Below are 18,979 nucleotides of genomic sequence, written 5' to 3'. Positions count from 1 at the left end.
AATGACTCAGATTCAGACTTACCCTTACTTTGCCCCATAAAAGGGTTTTATATTTTTTAATCCCTTGCTCGAATTCTCACTTCAAAATAATCCCCCAATTCATAACTGTCCTCCCTGGTGTCACCAAGCCCAGGGGCAGAGGCTAGGTTCTCTTCTCAATGGAGTTCTTTTCTGCCAGTTGTGCCATGAGGGAGTACCCATAGTCCAAAAGGTTCTCAGGAGAAACTTTGCAATCATGGAAAATATTAAAGGCAGATAGACAGCAGGGCACAGGGTCTCCTTGTCCCTATGTCAGGACCAAGAGAGAGAATGTATTTTCCAAAGGGCATATATGATATGGCATGCAAATCTTTCAAAAGGCATACACACAAACAGCAAACATAATGCACAGCAAAAAGATGGCATAGTCAGTGAGTAATATTTAAAGTGGGTAACTTAATAAAGAGACAAAGACTCAGTGACTTGAACTAGTGATAGTTGACTTTGACACCCCTGACCCCTCCCCATGGAGGGTTCTCTCTTAGTCTCAGCGGAGCTGTCTAAACAGAGTTTGCTGCATTTTACAATGGGTGACTAGAGAACCTTACTGCTCTTATCTACAAATAATCTCCAGCCACAGTGAAGTAGCCCAGACATGGGAATTATCCATCTTTTGAGATAGCTTGTTTATGACTGCTTCTGAACTGGGAGGAAAGGGGGCACATTTTCAGCCTGGAGAATGTGTATTTAAAAACATTTCAAATACACAACTTGGAGCAAAAAAACCAAAACAAAACTCAGAACAATGGAGATCTGTCTCAAAATAGGCCTAGTTTTTCATGTCCATGGTTGTGAATGTAGAAATAAGGCCAAATGTACTCTACGAAGTCCTCAGATTACCACATTCCATCCTACAAACAGATTGTCACCTTGCCTTCCTTTCTTGCTCCATAGTCCTGCCCACATTGCTTCTTGCTTGGATTAAAGCCTCCCTGCCTACTCTTCTTGCAACGGATCTATACGTTGCTACCAGAATCTAAACCTAAACCTCTCCTGTCTGAAATCCTTATACCTTTCAGATCAAAGTTTCAAATTTTTGCCCCCTCAGAAAAATGGGAAATATGAATTGGTGAGGATGTGTAGAAAGTTGGAAGCCTGGCACATTGTTCTTAGGAATGTCGAACACGAGAACTGCTGTAGAAAACAATTTAGCAGTTCCTGAAAATTTCAACATAGAATTACCAGGCAAATCAGCAATTCTATGCCTGCAAGAGACTTGAAAGCAGAAATGTGAAAATACACGCATACAGCAATGCTCCTATCAGCATTTGCCATAATAGCCCAAACGTGAAAATAACCCGTGTCCTTCAATAGAATGTGATGCACACATACAATGGGACGTTACTCAACATAAATGGAAGGGGAGTCTGATACGTGCTATGCCATGGACCAAGCTGGAACACACAGTGCTGCGGGAAGTACGTCGGACACCAGAGGGCAAAGAGTGTATGGTCGCACTTGGGTCAAATGTCTGGAAGAGGAAAATGCCTGGAGACAAAGGGTTATTAGTGGTTCCAGGGAGCTGGGTGTCAGTGTGGCAGCATTACAGGTGGGATCTGACTTTCAGAATCATTTTGGAACGAGATGGTGCTGGTCATCGTGCAACACTGCTCAAGGCAGCATTACTACCGAACCACGTGCTCAAATAGAGTGCCAAAGGCAAATGTTTGTTACAGCTAGATTTTACAACAATGTCTTTCTTTTTTAATTAATTAACGTCTTTTTAAGGAAGAGTAGTGTGATCTGGCTCTGCTGTTCCCTCCTTTCAAGCCCTGTTTTCACAAATTGTTTTGTTCACATCACTGGCCTCTGCCTTTTCACAGAATGTGCCCTGTGATAGGCTGGGTAGACGAGAGAAACAAATCCAGGGACATATGTGTAAGAGAGAACTTTATATCCAAGAGCAATTGTATATCAAGAAAACATCCCAGCCTAATCCACATCAAGACCTTAAGTGTGATATTAGTCCATAAATCTCTCTTCAGACTCAGGCAGCCATATGCAATTTTGCAGAATGCAGGAAGATCACAGATCAGTGGGTGAAAAGTCTTGAGGATCCTATAGTGGAGGAAGCAACTCAGGGCTGGTCCAGGGCTCCTCTGCATGGCTTGCTGAGGTGTCAACATGGCTCCACATGGCTTGTCACCAGGAACTTGAAACAGAGAGAGGGGCTGTCTCAGGTCTCACCAAATCCCTATGTGACTTGTCAATAGGAAGGGTAAGACCGAGAGAGGGAGTGTGGCCCATCTCCAGCGAGAAAGAGAGGAAGTTTCCAGAATCCTTATGAGAAGGTCACACCCATAAGGAGACATCATCAGGCTATGAAGAAGTCGACAGGCTAGACTCCCTACATTTATTTATCAAGTTGACATGAAAGTATGTACCTATCGCATGCCCCTTGTTTGGAACACCCGCCATCGTTTCTTCATCTAAAATTTACTGAAAAAAACTTCACTGCCACTGGGTCAATTCTGAACCATGTTGCCCCTGTGGACAGGGTAGAACTTCTCCTATGGGTTTCTGAGAAGGCAACTTCTTACTAGAGTAGAAAACCTCATCTTGCCCCTCTAGAGCCACTGGTGGTTTCAAACTGCTAACCTTGCAATTAGAACCCAAACATGGAACCACCACACCACTGGGAGTCCTAAATACTCACTGTCATCTACAGGCTGGGGAGGATCAGGTAGGTGCTGGAAGAGGTGTTTTGTGTGGATGATAATGGAGTGTTAGTCGGGTGAATAAGAGAAATAGGATATACGTGCTTGGGAGTAGGTTTTAGTTACCAGTATCAATCGTAGGAAGCCTTCCTCTTAAGTGTGTTACTTTTTTATTGAGTTGGCAAAGAGGGTTGTGGGAGGCAAGTTTTTACTTGGTAAGTTAAAGGAGGATGTGTGTTATCGAGGTGTAGGAAACAGGTTCTAGGGGTTATGGTGTTTGGAATATGTGAGGGGTGTATTATATCTACCAGTGTCTCTAACCTTATAAATTATGTAGGGGGAGCGCAGTGCTCCCCTTTATTTGTGTTTTTAAGCAACGACCCCGTTATTGTAGTTTGCTGAGCAACTTGGATCACTTTGTTTCTTACAGACAGCCCGGGGTGGGAGACTATTGTAGTGGGTGGCCCAGGGCAGAGGGGCATCCTACCCAGGCTGGGGAGGCTGCTGAGTAATCCTGATGTGCTGAATTCCAATTCCTTTGGCCAGGAAAGGCGCCCCGAGTTTTCTTTCTCAGAAGATAACAAACATAAATCTGACAAGCTACACAGAGCCAGCTATGTCACACGTTTGAGCCACTCATCTGTCTCACTGGGGCTGGCTCCCTCCCTAGCTAGCTGGGCTGTCTACATGGAGGGCAGAGCTATACTCTTGCTATTGTGGGAGTATGCAGGGCCTTGGCCAGGGGATTATCCAAATTGGAGTTTAGATCTGCCCGCTGCATATTCTCCCATGACCAGGGCATCCAGAAGGCCTAGCAGACATCTTTATGATGCCCTATAGGAGCAGACTGACCTGAGCCTCCTCCCCACTCTGGTGGATCTCCACACCAGAGAGGAAGGAGAAGAGGGTAGCAGGCAGTGTCCCACTGCCCATGGAGGGAAGTTACCCGGAAGGCACAGCATCAGGGGAAGCAGGGCAAAGGGGTCTCTGATGAGGAGGACTCAGTGCAAGGTGAAGGAGGGGAGGGTGAGGGAGCAGCACAAGGTGCTGGTGTTCCAGTAGTAGGGTTAGGGAAACAAGAGGGACTGCTGCATGCATATCATCCATGGGGGTTGGGGGAGGGGAGGGAGTGCAGTGGGACTTGGTGGAGGGGGTTTCCTGTCTGGGGAAAGGGGGGGAGAATAGCCTGGGCTGAGGAAAGAAGGGGATCCTGTGCCCAGATCAACACAAGGAAGTACAGGGCACTGGTCTCCAGGTCTCTGGTTCAGGGAAACACAGGCATGTGCATGTCATGGCGAATACAGCTGCGCTGTCTGAGGGGGAAACTAAAAAAAAATTAAAAGATCCCCAGGACACTGCGAGAGTAGAGCTTGCTGCCAAGTCCCCTGAACTGGTCCTACCTCACCCAGGATCTAACGATCATACCAAGGAAACTGCCGTGGCGCTATCTTCCTAAAGCACCACAAAAGGAGATTATATACATTGTTTGCCTAACTTTCTTTTCAAGTATGGAAAATGTAAGAATTTAAAAGGGGACAACTTGAAGATTAGAACACGAGGAACAGTATGTTTTAAGATGTGACTTTGGTGTGTGAGCCATTAAGGTGAGCACTGGGTGCTCTGACTCAGGCTCTTTAATAAAAATTAGGAAGACACAATGGAACAACAGCCAACCCAGCCTGTGCCCTTTGGGATCAGATGCCCAACGCGGCCTAACTTTTACTCTTCCTGGATCATGCGGTGTCCTCCTTCTTCAGCTTTGGTACAAGCTGTGCCTTGGGCTGAAATGCTCTTGACTCGTACTTGGGAGTTCAGCTCTACTGTCGCTTACTCAAGGAAACCTCGGACACCCCAGCCCTTTCCTACAGTGTAAGTTACAGTTTACAACTCCTGACTCCCTCCTGCTAGAAGCAGGGGTGGATTGACCAGTAAGCTCCATGTGCACTGGCTTGCATTGAGCAAGGTAAGCATAGGTGTAGCCAGCTGTACTCACTTGATAACTGTGATGAGTGATTTCACACGCACACTCTGATGTGTGGGCAAAGATGAAATTGTATGCTGGTGGGAAGGCATGATTGGACCCATGTACACCTTTCTTAGTGGGTGACCCAGGCCAGATTATGAGGGAGAATCCTTCAGAGAGCATGTATCACAAGTGTTTTAAGGAGCTTCAGGGAATTTGTGGAAACATGGAATTAAAAGATTAAAAACTAAAAATACATAAACTTCACTTCTCAAAATAAGCTCCATCTAGGTCAAGACACTTTTGTTAAGTGGTGACACATACCAGCCATTCCGTCCATCCCTAAAAAAAATGGAGGGTCCTGGGAATTTAACTATGCCAATGGAATCCCGTTTTACATGATTAACTGAAGAACACTTGGTGACCTCTAAAGATTTTTTTTTTAAGTCTAGGAAATAAAAGGGCACCAGAAAGAGATAAGTCAGGGGGAAAAAAAGAGATAAGTCAGGAATGTAAGACAGATTTCTACTCCCCGACAATTGCCCTTTGATGAGAAAAATGAGCAAGAGCATAGTCCAGTGGAAGGGCTCCGCTGAATTTCCCAAGGCTTTTGTTCCCCTGATCAAGCGCTGGCTAAAGTTTTGAAAATGGTCACAATAAGTAGACATGATCACTGAGCCCTTCCCCCCCTCCCCATAGACTCAACAAGCAACATTCCCTGAGCATCCCAAACAACTGTGGTTGTGCCTTTTGCTCCCACTGGACCACTTCTACCTGTTGGCAGCCCGTGTTTTGGCTGTGCTTTGTCTTCAGGATCATATTGGTAAAGTGCTGTTACATCTCCTGTTACAAGTCTTCCATGAAATGCTTCAGGATCTTGATCCCACCTTTCAAATTCCCATCGAAAACTCTGCTTTCATTTGCAGCTGATCTGAGTGCAAGCATTTGGCACCCAGTGAAGAGAAAGTTTGCTCAAATTTAATTTTTCAGTAAGAAGCACAGAAGCAGAACCAGCTGAGAGGTCTATAGAGTTGGTTATTGTTTCTGCTGTTAACCGTTGTCTCCTTCAATCAGGATAGCAACAATATTGCCTTTTTCCTTGAAAATTCATGTGAATGAACTGTAGTTGCAAGTTTTATCTTCCACATTGGCTAGTCCTTTCTTAAATTGAGTTATCTATTGGTAAACTGCTGCTTGCTTGCTTTGGGGCATAAGGGAAATCTGACGTGTAGAGAAATAGGTATTGGAATTTTGTAAAGTTTGTGAAAAGCACCAGTGATTTCCATTTTCCCACCCTTGGTTTCCCTTACATTTGCTGTTTGTTTTTGCTCCAATGTTATGTAAATTCATATTGCTTATATAGTAGTACTGTCCTTTTTCTTTCTTTTTTTTTAAAAAACAGGAACTCTTTCCAAACTGGTGTCTTACTTATCTTAGTGGCTCAAATGAGATCCTGTTCATGATGCTCATGTTATAATTAGCTGATACCGATTAATTTTAGTATGAAAAAAATCCATGCATATATATACGTATATATATTTTGTAAACAGCATTTCGATGCACTTCTTGAAAGCACCTTGTATGTTGTATGAGAGAAGGGACCATGTGATCTATCTCAGGCTTTTAACCAAGCACCAAAAAGAACACAGAATAAGCACTCAGTGAATATTTTTTGGACACAGCCAACACTATCAAGTGCTAAGTACTTAATTTCCCTTACCCTTCACAATAGCTCTCTGGGTGCTATTATCAAATAAACACTCCAGTCGATACAGTCAACCAATGGCACAGCCAGGTATGACCTAGTTTACATTGATGCACCAGTGTTTAACTTCGTCTGATATTCTCCTCGTTGCATGCAGTTACCCCATTGAGAAACCAGTGCTTCTAAGATCGCTCCATGGGATCTCCTGAAGGAAGGAAGGAAGTCATAGGGTCTTATGCTGCCCTCTGTTGTGTGCCTTCCACTGCCGTTCCATCTTCTTCCAGGCATTGGCCTCGTTTTCAGTTGGAAGGCAGTCAACGGTGCTTGTCTGAGCCCACGTGGTCTGAGTAGGCTCAGCCTTGGGTTGAAGGGCTGTGATCTACACTGGAGTGAGTTACCCCATCCGTCCCTCTGATCTTCCGTTGCCATGGTGCTTGGGGCAGGAATGGGACCATGACTCTGAATCCTCCATCGGAGCCTAGGCAACTCATCCAGGACTTCAATGGGAACTCTTGCAAACATGGACTCGCTCTTCCCCTGCCCTCGGTGCTAGAAACACAGAGACTGGAGCTACTGCTACCAACTCTCCTTCACTCTCACCTGACAGGACAGAGAGGAGGGCATCCCTGACCCTGCAGGCTTTTAGCTCCCAAAGACACTGTCTGAGTTCGGCTCAAGCTGGGCAGCGCTTTCTCTCTCTCTGAGCTACTCGGGAATGGGAGAGAACCAGGTATTGTTCTGTTTAAGTCCATCTGTGGTTGGAACACTGTTACTTTCAATCAAAGGAATTCTAATCAATACCGGAGATGTTTTCCTTTTTTGTTTCCATTTTGATCGGCTTAAGCGATCTCCCCAGGCTCGTTGAATGAATATAAATGTATGTTCTTTGTGCCTGTGGAAGAAATTGGTGAGAAGGTGACATAGCAAAGATGATTGATGTCACAGCAAATTTTGTGCTTCGGGGAATCAGAGCTTCCAAGACGTGCTCAGTAACTTGTAGAACATACAAAACGGAGCACACATTTCAGTTCTGACTTCTGCTATAAACAGAGGCTGTTGGCCACACCACTAAAGACAACAGGGGATCGATAGGAATGTGTTTAGGGCTTTGTACTTCAGCATCGTGTTTCCCACTGTGCTGGTAATACAGTATTTCACCTAGCCAGTGTGTGGGTTTTTATATGCCCAGGCACGTGGGTGATGTAACAAAGAGTGCGGTGGGCAGATGAAGGTCCTTCCTTGAGGAGATGGGACAGGGGGAGACTGGTGCTGCAGAGCCCAGGAAGCCTCAGAGGGGCACCCAGCCTCTTCCACACTCGCCGTTAGGGCAGGGACTCATTCTCAAGAGGCCATTAGAAGAATTAGAGTTCCTCTTTTGCTGCTCTGTGGATTTCATCCGAGGAGTCTCCGCACTTGAACTTTTCAAACTCCATCCTAATTCTCCCAGTATTACGTATTCTCCATTCTACTAACTGTGCATTCTACTAACTGGTGGCATGGTGGGCCTGGCATCAAGGTGCTCACCACGGCATCAGAGGTGCGGGCTCACCAGCCACTCCTCGGAGAAACTGAGGCTCTCACCCCAAAGTCTCAGGAATAAAGCAGTCATCCCTAGCAAGTCAATTTCGACCCCTCGTGAGCCTGGAGTTACTACTCCACAATAACGACGTACAGGGCACTGTGGACCTCTCTGGGAGCCCTTCCACCGGTGGTTGGAGCTGTCGACCTCTCTGTCAGGAGCTCAGCACATAACCACGAGGGAGCTAGGGCTTCTGGGGAAATCCACAGGAGCAGCTCCGCTCTCTCCTGTAAGATTGCTATTGCCAGAATCGACTCCGTGGCAGGGAATGAGTCTTTATAGAGTCAGAATCAATTCGATGGCCATGAGACTAGTCAGAGTTCTACAAAGAACAATCTGTAGGCATATTTTCCACCAGGATGGAGAAACTCCCCCGGAGACAATCAGAAAAACAGAACCACACCCCCCCCCCCTCAAATGATCATGATCTCAATTCAGTCTTGAGGACCTGGTTAGAGCAGAGGATGCACAGCGGTGCAGTAGGGATCTGGAAACAGGGAATCTAGGACAGATGGACCCCTCAGGACCGGCGGTGAGAGTGGCGACACGGGGAGGGAAGGGGGTGTAGAAAGGGAGAACTGATCTCGGGGATCGAACCGATCTCGGGGATCTATGTGTAGCCACCTCTCTGGGGCATGGGTAATGGGAAGGTGGGTGAGGGGAGATGCCGGACAGTGTAAGATAAGATAAAATAATAATTTATAAACTATTAAGAGTTCATGGGGGAGGGGAGAGCGGAGAGGGAGGGGGAGGGGAAGGAAAAAAAGGAAAACGAGCTGATTCCAGGAACCCAAGTGGAAGGCAAATTTTGAGAATGACGAGGGCAATGAATGTATAAGGGTGCTTTACTCAATTGATGTATGTATGGATTGTGGTAAGAGTTGTATGAGCCCCAATAAAGTGATTTATTAAATTTAAAAAAAGAAAAGAAAAACAGAAGCAAAGAAAATTTATAAATGATTTATTTCATTTCCATTCAGAACACAAATGTGAATGTATTCATTTGATTCTTAATACAGTCCCTTTGCAGGTTCATCTCAGAAAACAAACTGAATTTATTAAGATTCATACAATTGTTGAAAAACCTGTGTTTATACCCTCTGACCAATTAACTGCATACCTGTTTTCAAAGCACTTCAGATTATTTTCACAGGTTTTCATAGTTGCAAAGAATAAAGAAATCAACTTGTGACAGAATTGTAGTTTGATCAGAATTATCCAAAAACAACTTCTCTACTCCCTGTTTTTTAGATCCTCAGGTTGCCTGGTCTGTAGTGGCTCTCACATTGTTTATTATACAAGTTCTGCCAGTTCTCATAGGTCCTATTTACTCCTCATCTGCAATCTACTACAGTCACCAATAATGATTAAGGAAAACAATCTCTAACCTTTATTTTTCTCTAGCATTATTGAGAGCCTAAAGTGTCCAGCAAGGAGCCCTTATGTCAGAGTGGTAAGTGATCAACTGAAAGGGTGGCTGTTTGAAGTCAACAGCCACCCTACAGGACACAGAGGTGGCATCCTGTGCATCAGGACATCGAGTCTGACAAAACAGCGCCACCGCAGCTCCTTGCCCTGCCCCACAGGATTTCTGCCAAGACCCTGCTGCCACGGTGGGCTACCAGTTGGACTATGAATGGGAAGGTCAACATTGTAAAGTATTTACGGCACCAGTTCTATGCCCTAGGTCACCAAGAGTTGGACTAGCAACTCCATGGCAGCGAGTAGGTTTGGTTCATAGGGTTGCCAAGAGTCGGGTCTACTCTACAGCAATGGGCTGGTGGCTTTGGTTTGGTTTTGATACCATGTCCAGTACAATCTCTATCTTAAGGACTGAGGATTAGAATGCAGGGAAATACACTTTGGTGGAGTCCTGGGATACATGGCAGGACAACCCTGCGGAGGCTGGAGATGGCATCCTTATAACCATCATGCCACAAAGAGAGCCAAACAGATTCCGGTGTTTAGTTCAGAAAGTTTGTGCATTGTAGACATGGATTTTTCTATTTTTCAGTGCTTATTAACTTAATGAATGTTTTCAATCTTTTCGTCTCTCCATTACAAAAGTTTTTGGGAGCAATGTAACTTGTTACTGGCACCGAATTTGCAAAGACAAGATGGAATAAAAGTTTGTTGGCCAACAATTTAGAGGATCTCAATGGAAAAATGGCATTACTGAATAAAGTGAACTACGAGGGTGTTGATGGACTGAAATTGTAACAGCTCCTTGTTTTTGTTTCAAGAGAATATCCAGGGTTTTTTGTTTTTAATTATTTTGGAGATAATAGAATATAGCTCTACAGAACCAAACAGAACACCTTCCTGGATGACCTTTAAGTTGAACCCAAAAAAGGTTTGTCTTCTCTCAATTAGTATATTAGTTGTAAAATGAAAGCTTAACCTTCTTTGAGCCACTGGACCTTGTGCTCCAATCTATTTTACTGCGTACCCGATGATGTGGGGGCGCACCAGCCCCAAGATCGGTGAGGTCTGCACATGCTGCAGCTGCAGCTGAGAAAAGCCGGCTTGCTCTATGGTCTTCCAGCTCTCCCGGGTCAGGTTGCACCCACCGAACAGAAGGAACCAGAGAGGATGAAAGACCTGCTGCCAGAAGTAGGTCCAGGTGGAAGGCTTAGCAATGACATGCTCCCAGAAACAAAATGCTCCTCCCTGAGAAAGACAAACAAATGAAGACTGTTTAGTTTTGGGGGAAACGGGGTGATAAAATGGTTGATAAGAGGATTCAAGCATCAGTGTTTCTCCAGGTCGATGGCACAAGCAGACAGTCAGGGGGATAGATTCAGATGGACAAGACAGCCTATTGGTCAGTAAGTTTCATTCCCCAACAGATTTTATAGAAACAGCAGCTGACCAATTTAAAGGCTCAGAGGGACCCTATATCCCAGGATAGAACTGCCCTTGTGAATTTCCAAGACTGTAACTCTTTAATGGAACAGAAAGCCTCATCTTTCTCCCTCAGAGCAGTTGGTGGTTTAGAACTACTGACTTTGTGGTTAGCTGCCCAATGCATCACCAGCATGCCACCGGGGCTTCCTCCTCACATTAGCTCAAAAATCCAAATGTCTGGCCATCGTGTCAATTCTGACTCACCGCAGTCCTACAAGACAGAGAGGAACTGCCTCTTCAGGTCCCCAGACTGAAATGTTCCTTAGAGGAGACCACGTCATCTTCCTTGGAGCAGCGGTGGCCTTATAGTTAGCACCCCAAAGCATAACCCACTGTGCCACAAGGGGCCCATGGCCTCCTCCTGTTCCTGACTTTCCTTCTCTTTCTCTTCCTCCAGGAATAAAAAAAAGTAATTGCGAAGCTCTAAATATGTGACAGAGGAAAACTATTTAAAACAAGTTTTTCTTTTTATTTGTTTTCTTCTTTCTTTTTTTTCCCTCGATGCTCTTTTATATATTTATTTTTAAATCACTTTATTGGGAGCTCATACAGCTCTTATCACAATCCATACATACGTACATTGTGTCAAGCATATTTGTACATACGTTTCCATCATCATTTTCAATATGTTCTTTTTTATCCTATTTGAGCCCTTGGTATCAGCTCCTCATTTCCCCCCTCTCTCTTTAACACTTTGTCCCTCATGAAACCTTGATTATATATATATATATATATATATATATATATATATTTCATATCTTACACGGACAGATGTCTGCCTTCATCCACTTTTCTGCTGTCTGTCCCTCTGGGGGGTCGTTATATAGAGATCATTGTGATCGGGTCCCCTTTCTCCGCCCACCTCCCCCTGACCGTCCTGGTATTGCTACTCACATTATTGTTCCTGAGTGGTTTATCTGTCCTGGATTCCCTGTGATTCCAGCTCTTTTCTGTAGCCATGTACATGCTCTAGTCTAGCAGGATTTGTAAGGGAGAATTGTTGTTATGATAGTGGGGGGAGGGTGGACATTAAAGAACTAGAGGAAAGTTGTATGTTTCAACCGTGCTATACTATACCCTGACTGACTCATCTCTTCCTTGTGACCCTTCTGTGAGGGGATGTTCAATTTTCTACAGATGGGCTTTGGGTCTCCACTCTGCACTCCCCTTCCTTCACATCGATAAAATTTTTTTTGTTCTGGGTCTTTGATACCTGACACCTGATCCCAGCCACACCTCATGATCACACAGGCTGGGGCTTCTTCCATGTGGGCTTTGTTGCTTCTCAGCTAGATGGTCACTTGATTATATCTTCAAGCCTTTAAGAACCCCCATGCTACATCTTTTGATTGCCAGACACCTTCAGATTTCTTCACTACATTTGTTATGCACTCCTTTTGTCTTCAGCAATCACGTCACGAAGATGAGCGTCATGGAAAAATAAGTTATTAGAACAAGGTATTCTTGGATTGAGGGAGTACTTTGGTAGAGGCCCAATGTCCATTTGCTACCCTAACATACATGTTAACATACTGAACAAATGTGTACATAGATCGATTTCTCTATTGTATATAAATACATTTAATATGAACACCCCAGTATTTAGACCTCTATAAATGTGCTTTGTCTCCTAGTTCTTTTCTCTATTTCCTTTTCCTTTCCTCTTGTCCCACTGTCATGTTCGGCCTTCATTCAGGTTTCAGTAATTCTTCTTGGTTACATTGCCTTTGATCAAGTCCTACCAGGTATCCTATGCCCTCCTTGCCATCGATTTTAAATCACTTGTTCCCTTGTGCCTGGGGTTTTTAACACACACTTTCCCCTCCCCTCCTCTCTGGTTTGCTCCTAGAACTGTTGGTCCTGTTGTTTTCCTCTCCAAATTGTTTGTTCTGCTTATTCAATTTCTCTAGATAGACACGCAGAGACAATAATAAGCACAAAACCAAGACAAAGCAAAACACAACTACAAAAGAAGCAAAACAACAACCACAGTATGTACACTGCTACAGATAAGAGGCCGAAACACAGGGAATCCAGGACCGATAAACCCCTCAGGACCAAAAATGAGAATAGAGATACCAGGAGAGTAAAGGGAAGGTGTGGGGGAGAAAGGGGAAATTGATCACAAGGATGGGCCTATAAGCCCCTCCCAGGGGGAGGAACAACAGAAAAGTGGGTGAAGCCAGACAAAGGATGATATGCAAAGGGGTGTCAAACTGCTGACCTGCGGGCCACATGCAGTCCCCGCCGAGATAATTTTTTGTGACCCGCTATGCTCTGAAATACAATGAAAATAGAAAAAAAATCGTCATGAAGAAAATAGCGCTAGGGAAAGATTGAGGCAATACAGTACACACGGTTCTCTTGTTAACCCTTTACTACCAAAGATGAGTATACATGTGGCCCAGTGCCTTTCCTGGGGGCCTGTGGACGTGTCTAAATGGGCAATTCAGTTCTGGCGACATTTGGAAGCGATCTGTCTCCACTCTCAGTGTCTCATAATGTGAACAGATCCCAATAGCGAAAAGGTTAAAAAGCGCACTCTGGGTTGTGTTGTTTTGTTATGAATCTTACCTAGCAGTAGTGCTACTTATCATTTTTAGAGGGAAGCCATTGTGTGAGCAACTATTTTCATCCATGAAATTAAATGAAACAGCATACACATCAGGATTAACTGATAAACATCTTATCTATCTGCCTTAATGAAGTTTGTCTGTTCTCAGTCTTTGAATCCAGATATTGGAAAACTAGTAGGAGGAAAGTGCTGGCACATTTCGGGTAAAAAAAGAATTTTAGTTTTATAAATACATTAAGTAAAATAAACGTTTAAATAAAAGCAATTATATAGTGTTTTAATTATCCTATCCATATTCTTAAATCCTCATTTCAAAATATAAATTAAAAAAAATTTTAATGCGATGTGGCCGCATGGATCTTGCCTGTGGCATGAAATGGCCAGTGTTTTAATTGAGTTTGACACTCCTGATGTAAGATATGAAAATAATGATTTATAATTTATCAAGGGTTCATGAGGGAGGGTGGAGGAGGGAAGGAAAATGAGGACCTGATACCAAGAGCTCAAGTAGAAAGAAAATGTTTTGAAAAGGATGATGGCAACATATGCACAAATGCATTTGACAGGATGGATGATCGTATGGATTGTGATAAGAGCTGTAAGAGCTCCCAATAAAAGTATTTCGTAAACAACAACAACAAAACCAATGACAAAAAAGAGAGAAAAGCCTATAATTTCCTCCTGGTTTGTTTGTTGACCTTTCGGTGTTTTCTCTTTTTGAGTCTGATGGGGTGCCACGTCCTGGCCCCATAGTCTAGTTTTGGCGCTCCCCGGGGAATTCATTGCTGTGCTTCCCTTGCTGCTCTGTTGCACACCCTTAGCATTTCACCCCGGTGTGGTGGGGTGAGATCTGGCACAATTCCTGCACTGTGCCTCCAGTTAAAACAAGTTTTTAAAACTATATGTAATAAAAGAGTATGTGAAAATTACAAAATTTCAAACTATACGACAGGTATAAAATTAGCTTATTTGTGGATATCAAGCTCCATTTCCCAGAGGCAACCACGGTAATAGTATACCTATCATTCTCATATTTCAATAACCTGTATTTTCTATCTAAATGGTACAATTAATGAAGGTGCAAATGCATCTCAAAACATTATTGAATGATTGACAGCATGTGGGCACTAGATGCTTTATCCTGTTAGTCGGAGTAGGAATCAGTCATTAGTGTCTTTTCATGACTATTCGTGAATATTCATGAGATCCTTTTTCTTCCCATCCATACAGGATTACACTCTCCTGAGTATCCTGACCTTTGGACACCATTTCTTGTTTAACATCATCTCCTGGGTGACATTCAAAGGCAAATTTTACCATGGTCATACATTCAACCTGTAAACCCAAACCCAACTGCCATCGAGTCAATTCTGAGTAACAGCGATCCTGTAAGATAGAATTGCTAAGGTTGTAGACCATGAACAGAGGAGATAGCCAGTCTTTCTCCAGATGAGCGACTGGCGTGCTTCAAACTTCTGCCTTTGTGGGGAGCAGCCCACCATGTGTCCCTCTACACCACCAGGGCTCTTAACTGGTAAACAGGAACCCTAAGCATTTCACAGGTGAACACACACATGAAACCCATGCAATGAAGAGCGTTGGGACCATTGTATCTGCTCATTTCCTTATTCTAACCTGCATTGAAGGATCAATGACAAACCCCTGAATTAAATAATGAAACTAAATCAGCTAGATGAGCCACTGATCCTGAAATTAAACTCCTGTAAGCTGCTGTTATTCTGCCTTTTACTCATTGAAATTATAATATTGACTTTATGTTACACAGAGGCACGAGTAGGGGGGACTTATTACATAGCCTCATGGGTTCTTTACTTAAAAAATCATTTTATTGCCATATAATTTACATATAATACAGTTCAGTAGTTGAGTCATATTCAATAGAATCATACAGTTGTCACTACAATCAGCTCTAGAACATTTTCTTCCTCCTTTTAGCCTTGTTATTTCTTCCACTTTCCCTGCAAGTTCCCTTGCCATACCCTCAATAAACCATTCTCCAGTTTCTGCTTCTACAGATTTACCAATCCTGGACTTTATATACAGGAAAACATACCAAAATAACAAAAAGAAAACCGAGCAAATATAAAAATAACAAAATGCACCAGAGCAAAATTGTAATAGAAAAGAAAGCAGGAAATATTAAAAACTAAGAACAAATTTAAAATGGGTCAAAAGGGAGCTCAGGTGGGTATTACATTTTGATCTAACTACATCTGCCATAATTGAGTTCACAGTGTCCTCTGTCTGATAGCAAGGCTGTTCACAGCCCTCGCCTACGGTCAGAGGGGATTCACGGAAGCTTAATCCAAGTAAACTCACAGCCAAACTCACTGCCATTGATTCAATGCCAACTCATAGGGACCCTAGAGGACAGGGAGAACCACCCCTGTGAGATTCTGGGACTGTTCATGGGAATAGGAAGGCCCCCTTTCTCCTGAGGACAAGCTGGTGGTTTTGAGCTAATCTCATGGATCCCCACCCAGTTTGTAACTACTGTGTCTCCAGGGCTCCATGTGGGGACCCTGCAAATGGATTTGGACTTCTACTCACTGTCATGCATGGCCTTCTGAAAACTGAGTGGTCACAATTTCAGCTCTGACTCTACTCTCTCTCTTGGATTTGAATTTAGAAGCGTTCACTTTTCAAGTGCAACAGTCTTTTCATGTTGAAATAGAATTCGTTTACATGCCATTCAATTCAACTAATTGATTATAACACAGGGCAAGTGGTATGAACATATTTGGGAAACAAAGCTCTGGGTTTTATTGCTGTTGTTTTTTAATTTAAAGAACACAACTCAAAATTTTTCAAGATATTTTCAAATATCTGATCACCTAGTATATGGGCCTTGTCAAGTGCCTCTGTTAGCACATCATGTATTTTCCAAACTCAAAATTACATTATTTTATCCCAAGAATTATCTGTTATTTCTTATTGTCAGACTGGCAATAAGAAAGCCAACTCATGTCAACATTGGCCCTAGGAGTAGTATATGCCACCATCGTTGTTTCTCATCCACGACACAACATCCAGACTGTCCATAACAACCTAAAAGGTAGCTAACAGCACCCTCCCGTTCATACCTTACCCCAGGTCTACCGGCCAGCTTTTGCTTGACACTGATTGTATGTTCGTTACTGTTCAAACCACTCACACGCTCTTCTTTGAAGATCCCACCCCTATGTGGGGCATTGAAAAAGCTGTCATTTTGGACAGCAAAGCATACCAGCTCTGTTTCATGAAGGACAGTAAAATCATAACTCAAATAATAGATAACTTTGAAAAATCTCTTTTACTGTACACTCTAAAATATTTTCCCTCTGATCAGCCTATAGGGACATCACCCTTCCTCATCTTTCAAACAATGGCATCATTCCGTAACCGCACCATGTGAAGTGACAACGTGCTCCTGTTGGTGGATTACAGTTCCAGTTTGTGGGATATCAAACACTGCCGTAATGAATATCTTCCATATGGATGAATTTTTGCAAATTTGTAGGATAAATCCTAAAAGGAGAATTGTTAGATCTAAATAAGCATGCACTTTTAATTTTTACATCAGATTGCTGTCCAGAGAAGAAGCCAACATTTTACTATGTCATCCTTTGTCCTATGTGAATTGGGGCATTCATTCCCCCAAATCTTCTCCAACCATATTGGCCCTAAAATGCTCTGACCATGAAACAGGTACAATGACATCTTGCTTAATTTTGTTCTTTGTGCACGAGGTTCAACATTGCTATAAGTGGCTCTCCTTCATTTCGATTCATGTCCTATATCTTTGCTAGTTCCCTTTGCGCTGTGCTTACTGATGTAGATCCTCATATTGATTCCATTGAGCTGCCACTTATCTGGAAAGGCAGGCATACTTTGGGCATCCTTCCAGGCAAATATTTCTTCCAAGGGTCTTTACAAATTTTGTTTATAGAACTTTTTTATTTTTTCTAAGAAAACGTCTAGGAATTCAAATTTATCAACCTTCCCCTTTATAACTTCTTTTCTACTCGACACTATCTTTCCATTTCTAGTCTTATGACTTTTTTAACCCAACAGTTTATTCGCTAATGTTTTCTCTCTCGGTCCTTCTGCTTCTGCTTCTCTGTAAATTGTGGTGGAAATATGCGCAACAGAGCATCGTCTTCATTTACAATCCAGTGACATCAATATCATGATCAATATCTGTTTCCAAAGCATTTCACCTCTGTTAGCGAGCACTCAGAATGCTTGCTGCCTCTGAAATGGACAATGGACACTGGAGCTAGTGGCCGCCCCTAACATGCGCCCCGCCCGCCGCCACTTACCGGCCTCAGCACCCTGCGCACCTCTTTGATGACCTGCTCCTGGTCCTTGACGGAGCACAGCACCGTGGTGGTGACGACCACATCCACAGAGCCATCTGCCACCTGGTGCATGTCCTCCCCAGGAGCCACCACGAAGCGCTCGAACTGCAGGTGACGGCTCTCAGCGACGCTTTTGATCAAGAACTTCTCAAAGTTGGGATTGGGGTCCACACAGGTCACCCTGCATCCGGGTGGGTAGAACTTGAAGTTGGCCCCCGTGCCACAACCCAGTTCCAGCAGGGAGAGCTTCCCAGAGGGGCCGGCAAACTTCTGCAGGTTGGTGAAATGCTCCCGCTTCTTGCTCGATGTCTGATGGTTGTATATCGCAGAGAAAACCACCATTGAGGGGGGGAATAATTTTTTGCAGATATTACTCCAGAAGCCCAGGAAGTGCAGCAGGTACACGGGGAATGCCAGGATGCCCACAAGCAGCCTGAGAAGGAAGACGGCAAGCTCCATCGCGCCTGCAGAGGAAAAACAACACTTGGAGACTAGACTCATTTCATTGTTGGGTGCAGCAGGCTTCCAGCTACACTCAGGAGCCAATGAGTGGCAGGGGTGCAGCACTGCCTAGTGGGGCCAATGCACCACCCTTTTTCCCAATTAACAGATGCTTGTGTGGAAGGTGACTCAGAGCTTAGTTCTGTGCAGCAAAACGACAAGCTGTGCACCTTTTTCTTAGAGGGAATGTTGATTACACCCCCTTTACCCCCAACTGTATTCCCGCTTCGCCTATTTTGGGCTTGGGACGATTTCTGTTTTCCTGCTGCCCTGTCTACTCGCCCAGTGCACTTAGACCCCGCCCCGCCCGTCCTGAGACCTCAGAACAGAAAACAGAATCTGCCAATTGTCTTCCATGTCAATCCCTAAAGGAACCCCGATTCTTCCCCTATCACCTGTCAAACAACAACTGTTTTCCTGTATGCCTGCCCTCAATTTGGCATGTTCCTGAGGTTCACCCATGTTCTAGCATGGCTTACTACTGTCACTCCCTTTAATAACTCGTAATCCCATTGTATGGGTAGCCACCTTGTTGCGGGTTCCCAAAGCACACAAGCTCACTGTCAGTGAATAGATGCCCATTCTTGGCGACCCTCTAGAACAGGGCAGACCTCCTCCTGTGGGGTTCCAAGACTGTAACTCTCTATGGCAGCAGGAGACCTATTGCAGGATTAGCTACTAGGAATATTTGT

At 43.9% G+C, this 18,979-nt stretch overlaps 1 protein-coding gene across 1 annotated transcript; it reads right to left on the bottom strand.

Moving 5' to 3' along the window:
* Window positions 1–10,376: 10,376 nt before the first annotated feature.
* LOC142451035 (thiol S-methyltransferase TMT1A-like) lies at window positions 10,377–18,245 on the bottom strand. The gene is made up of 2 exons (XM_075552972.1): window positions 17,748–18,245; window positions 10,377–10,613 (listed from the first exon to the last, which is right to left on the bottom strand). The coding sequence occupies exons 1-2, from the start codon at window positions 18,243–18,245 to the stop codon at window positions 10,377–10,379; spliced, it is 735 nt and encodes a 244-aa protein (XP_075409087.1).
* Between the last annotated feature and the right edge of the window lie 734 nt (window positions 18,246–18,979).

This window comes from Tenrec ecaudatus, chromosome 6, assembly GCF_050624435.1.
Source record: "Tenrec ecaudatus isolate mTenEca1 chromosome 6, mTenEca1.hap1, whole genome shotgun sequence".
Classification (NCBI taxonomy): Eukaryota; Metazoa; Chordata; class Mammalia; order Afrosoricida; family Tenrecidae; genus Tenrec; species Tenrec ecaudatus.
This window is presented reverse-complemented; position numbering and strand designations above follow the sequence as displayed.

What these genes read in the sequence shown, in the direction of transcription:
- LOC142451035 (XM_075552972.1), bottom strand. Translation starts at nt 18,245, where the DNA reads ATGGAGCTTGCCGTCTTCCTTCTCAGGCTGCTTGTGGGCATCCTGGCA. An exon ending in TGCGCAGGGTGCTGAGGCCG is followed by an intron (nt 10,614 to 17,747) that starts GTAAGTGGCGGC and finishes TGTCTTTCTCAG; the next exon opens with GGAGGAGCATTTTGTTTCTG.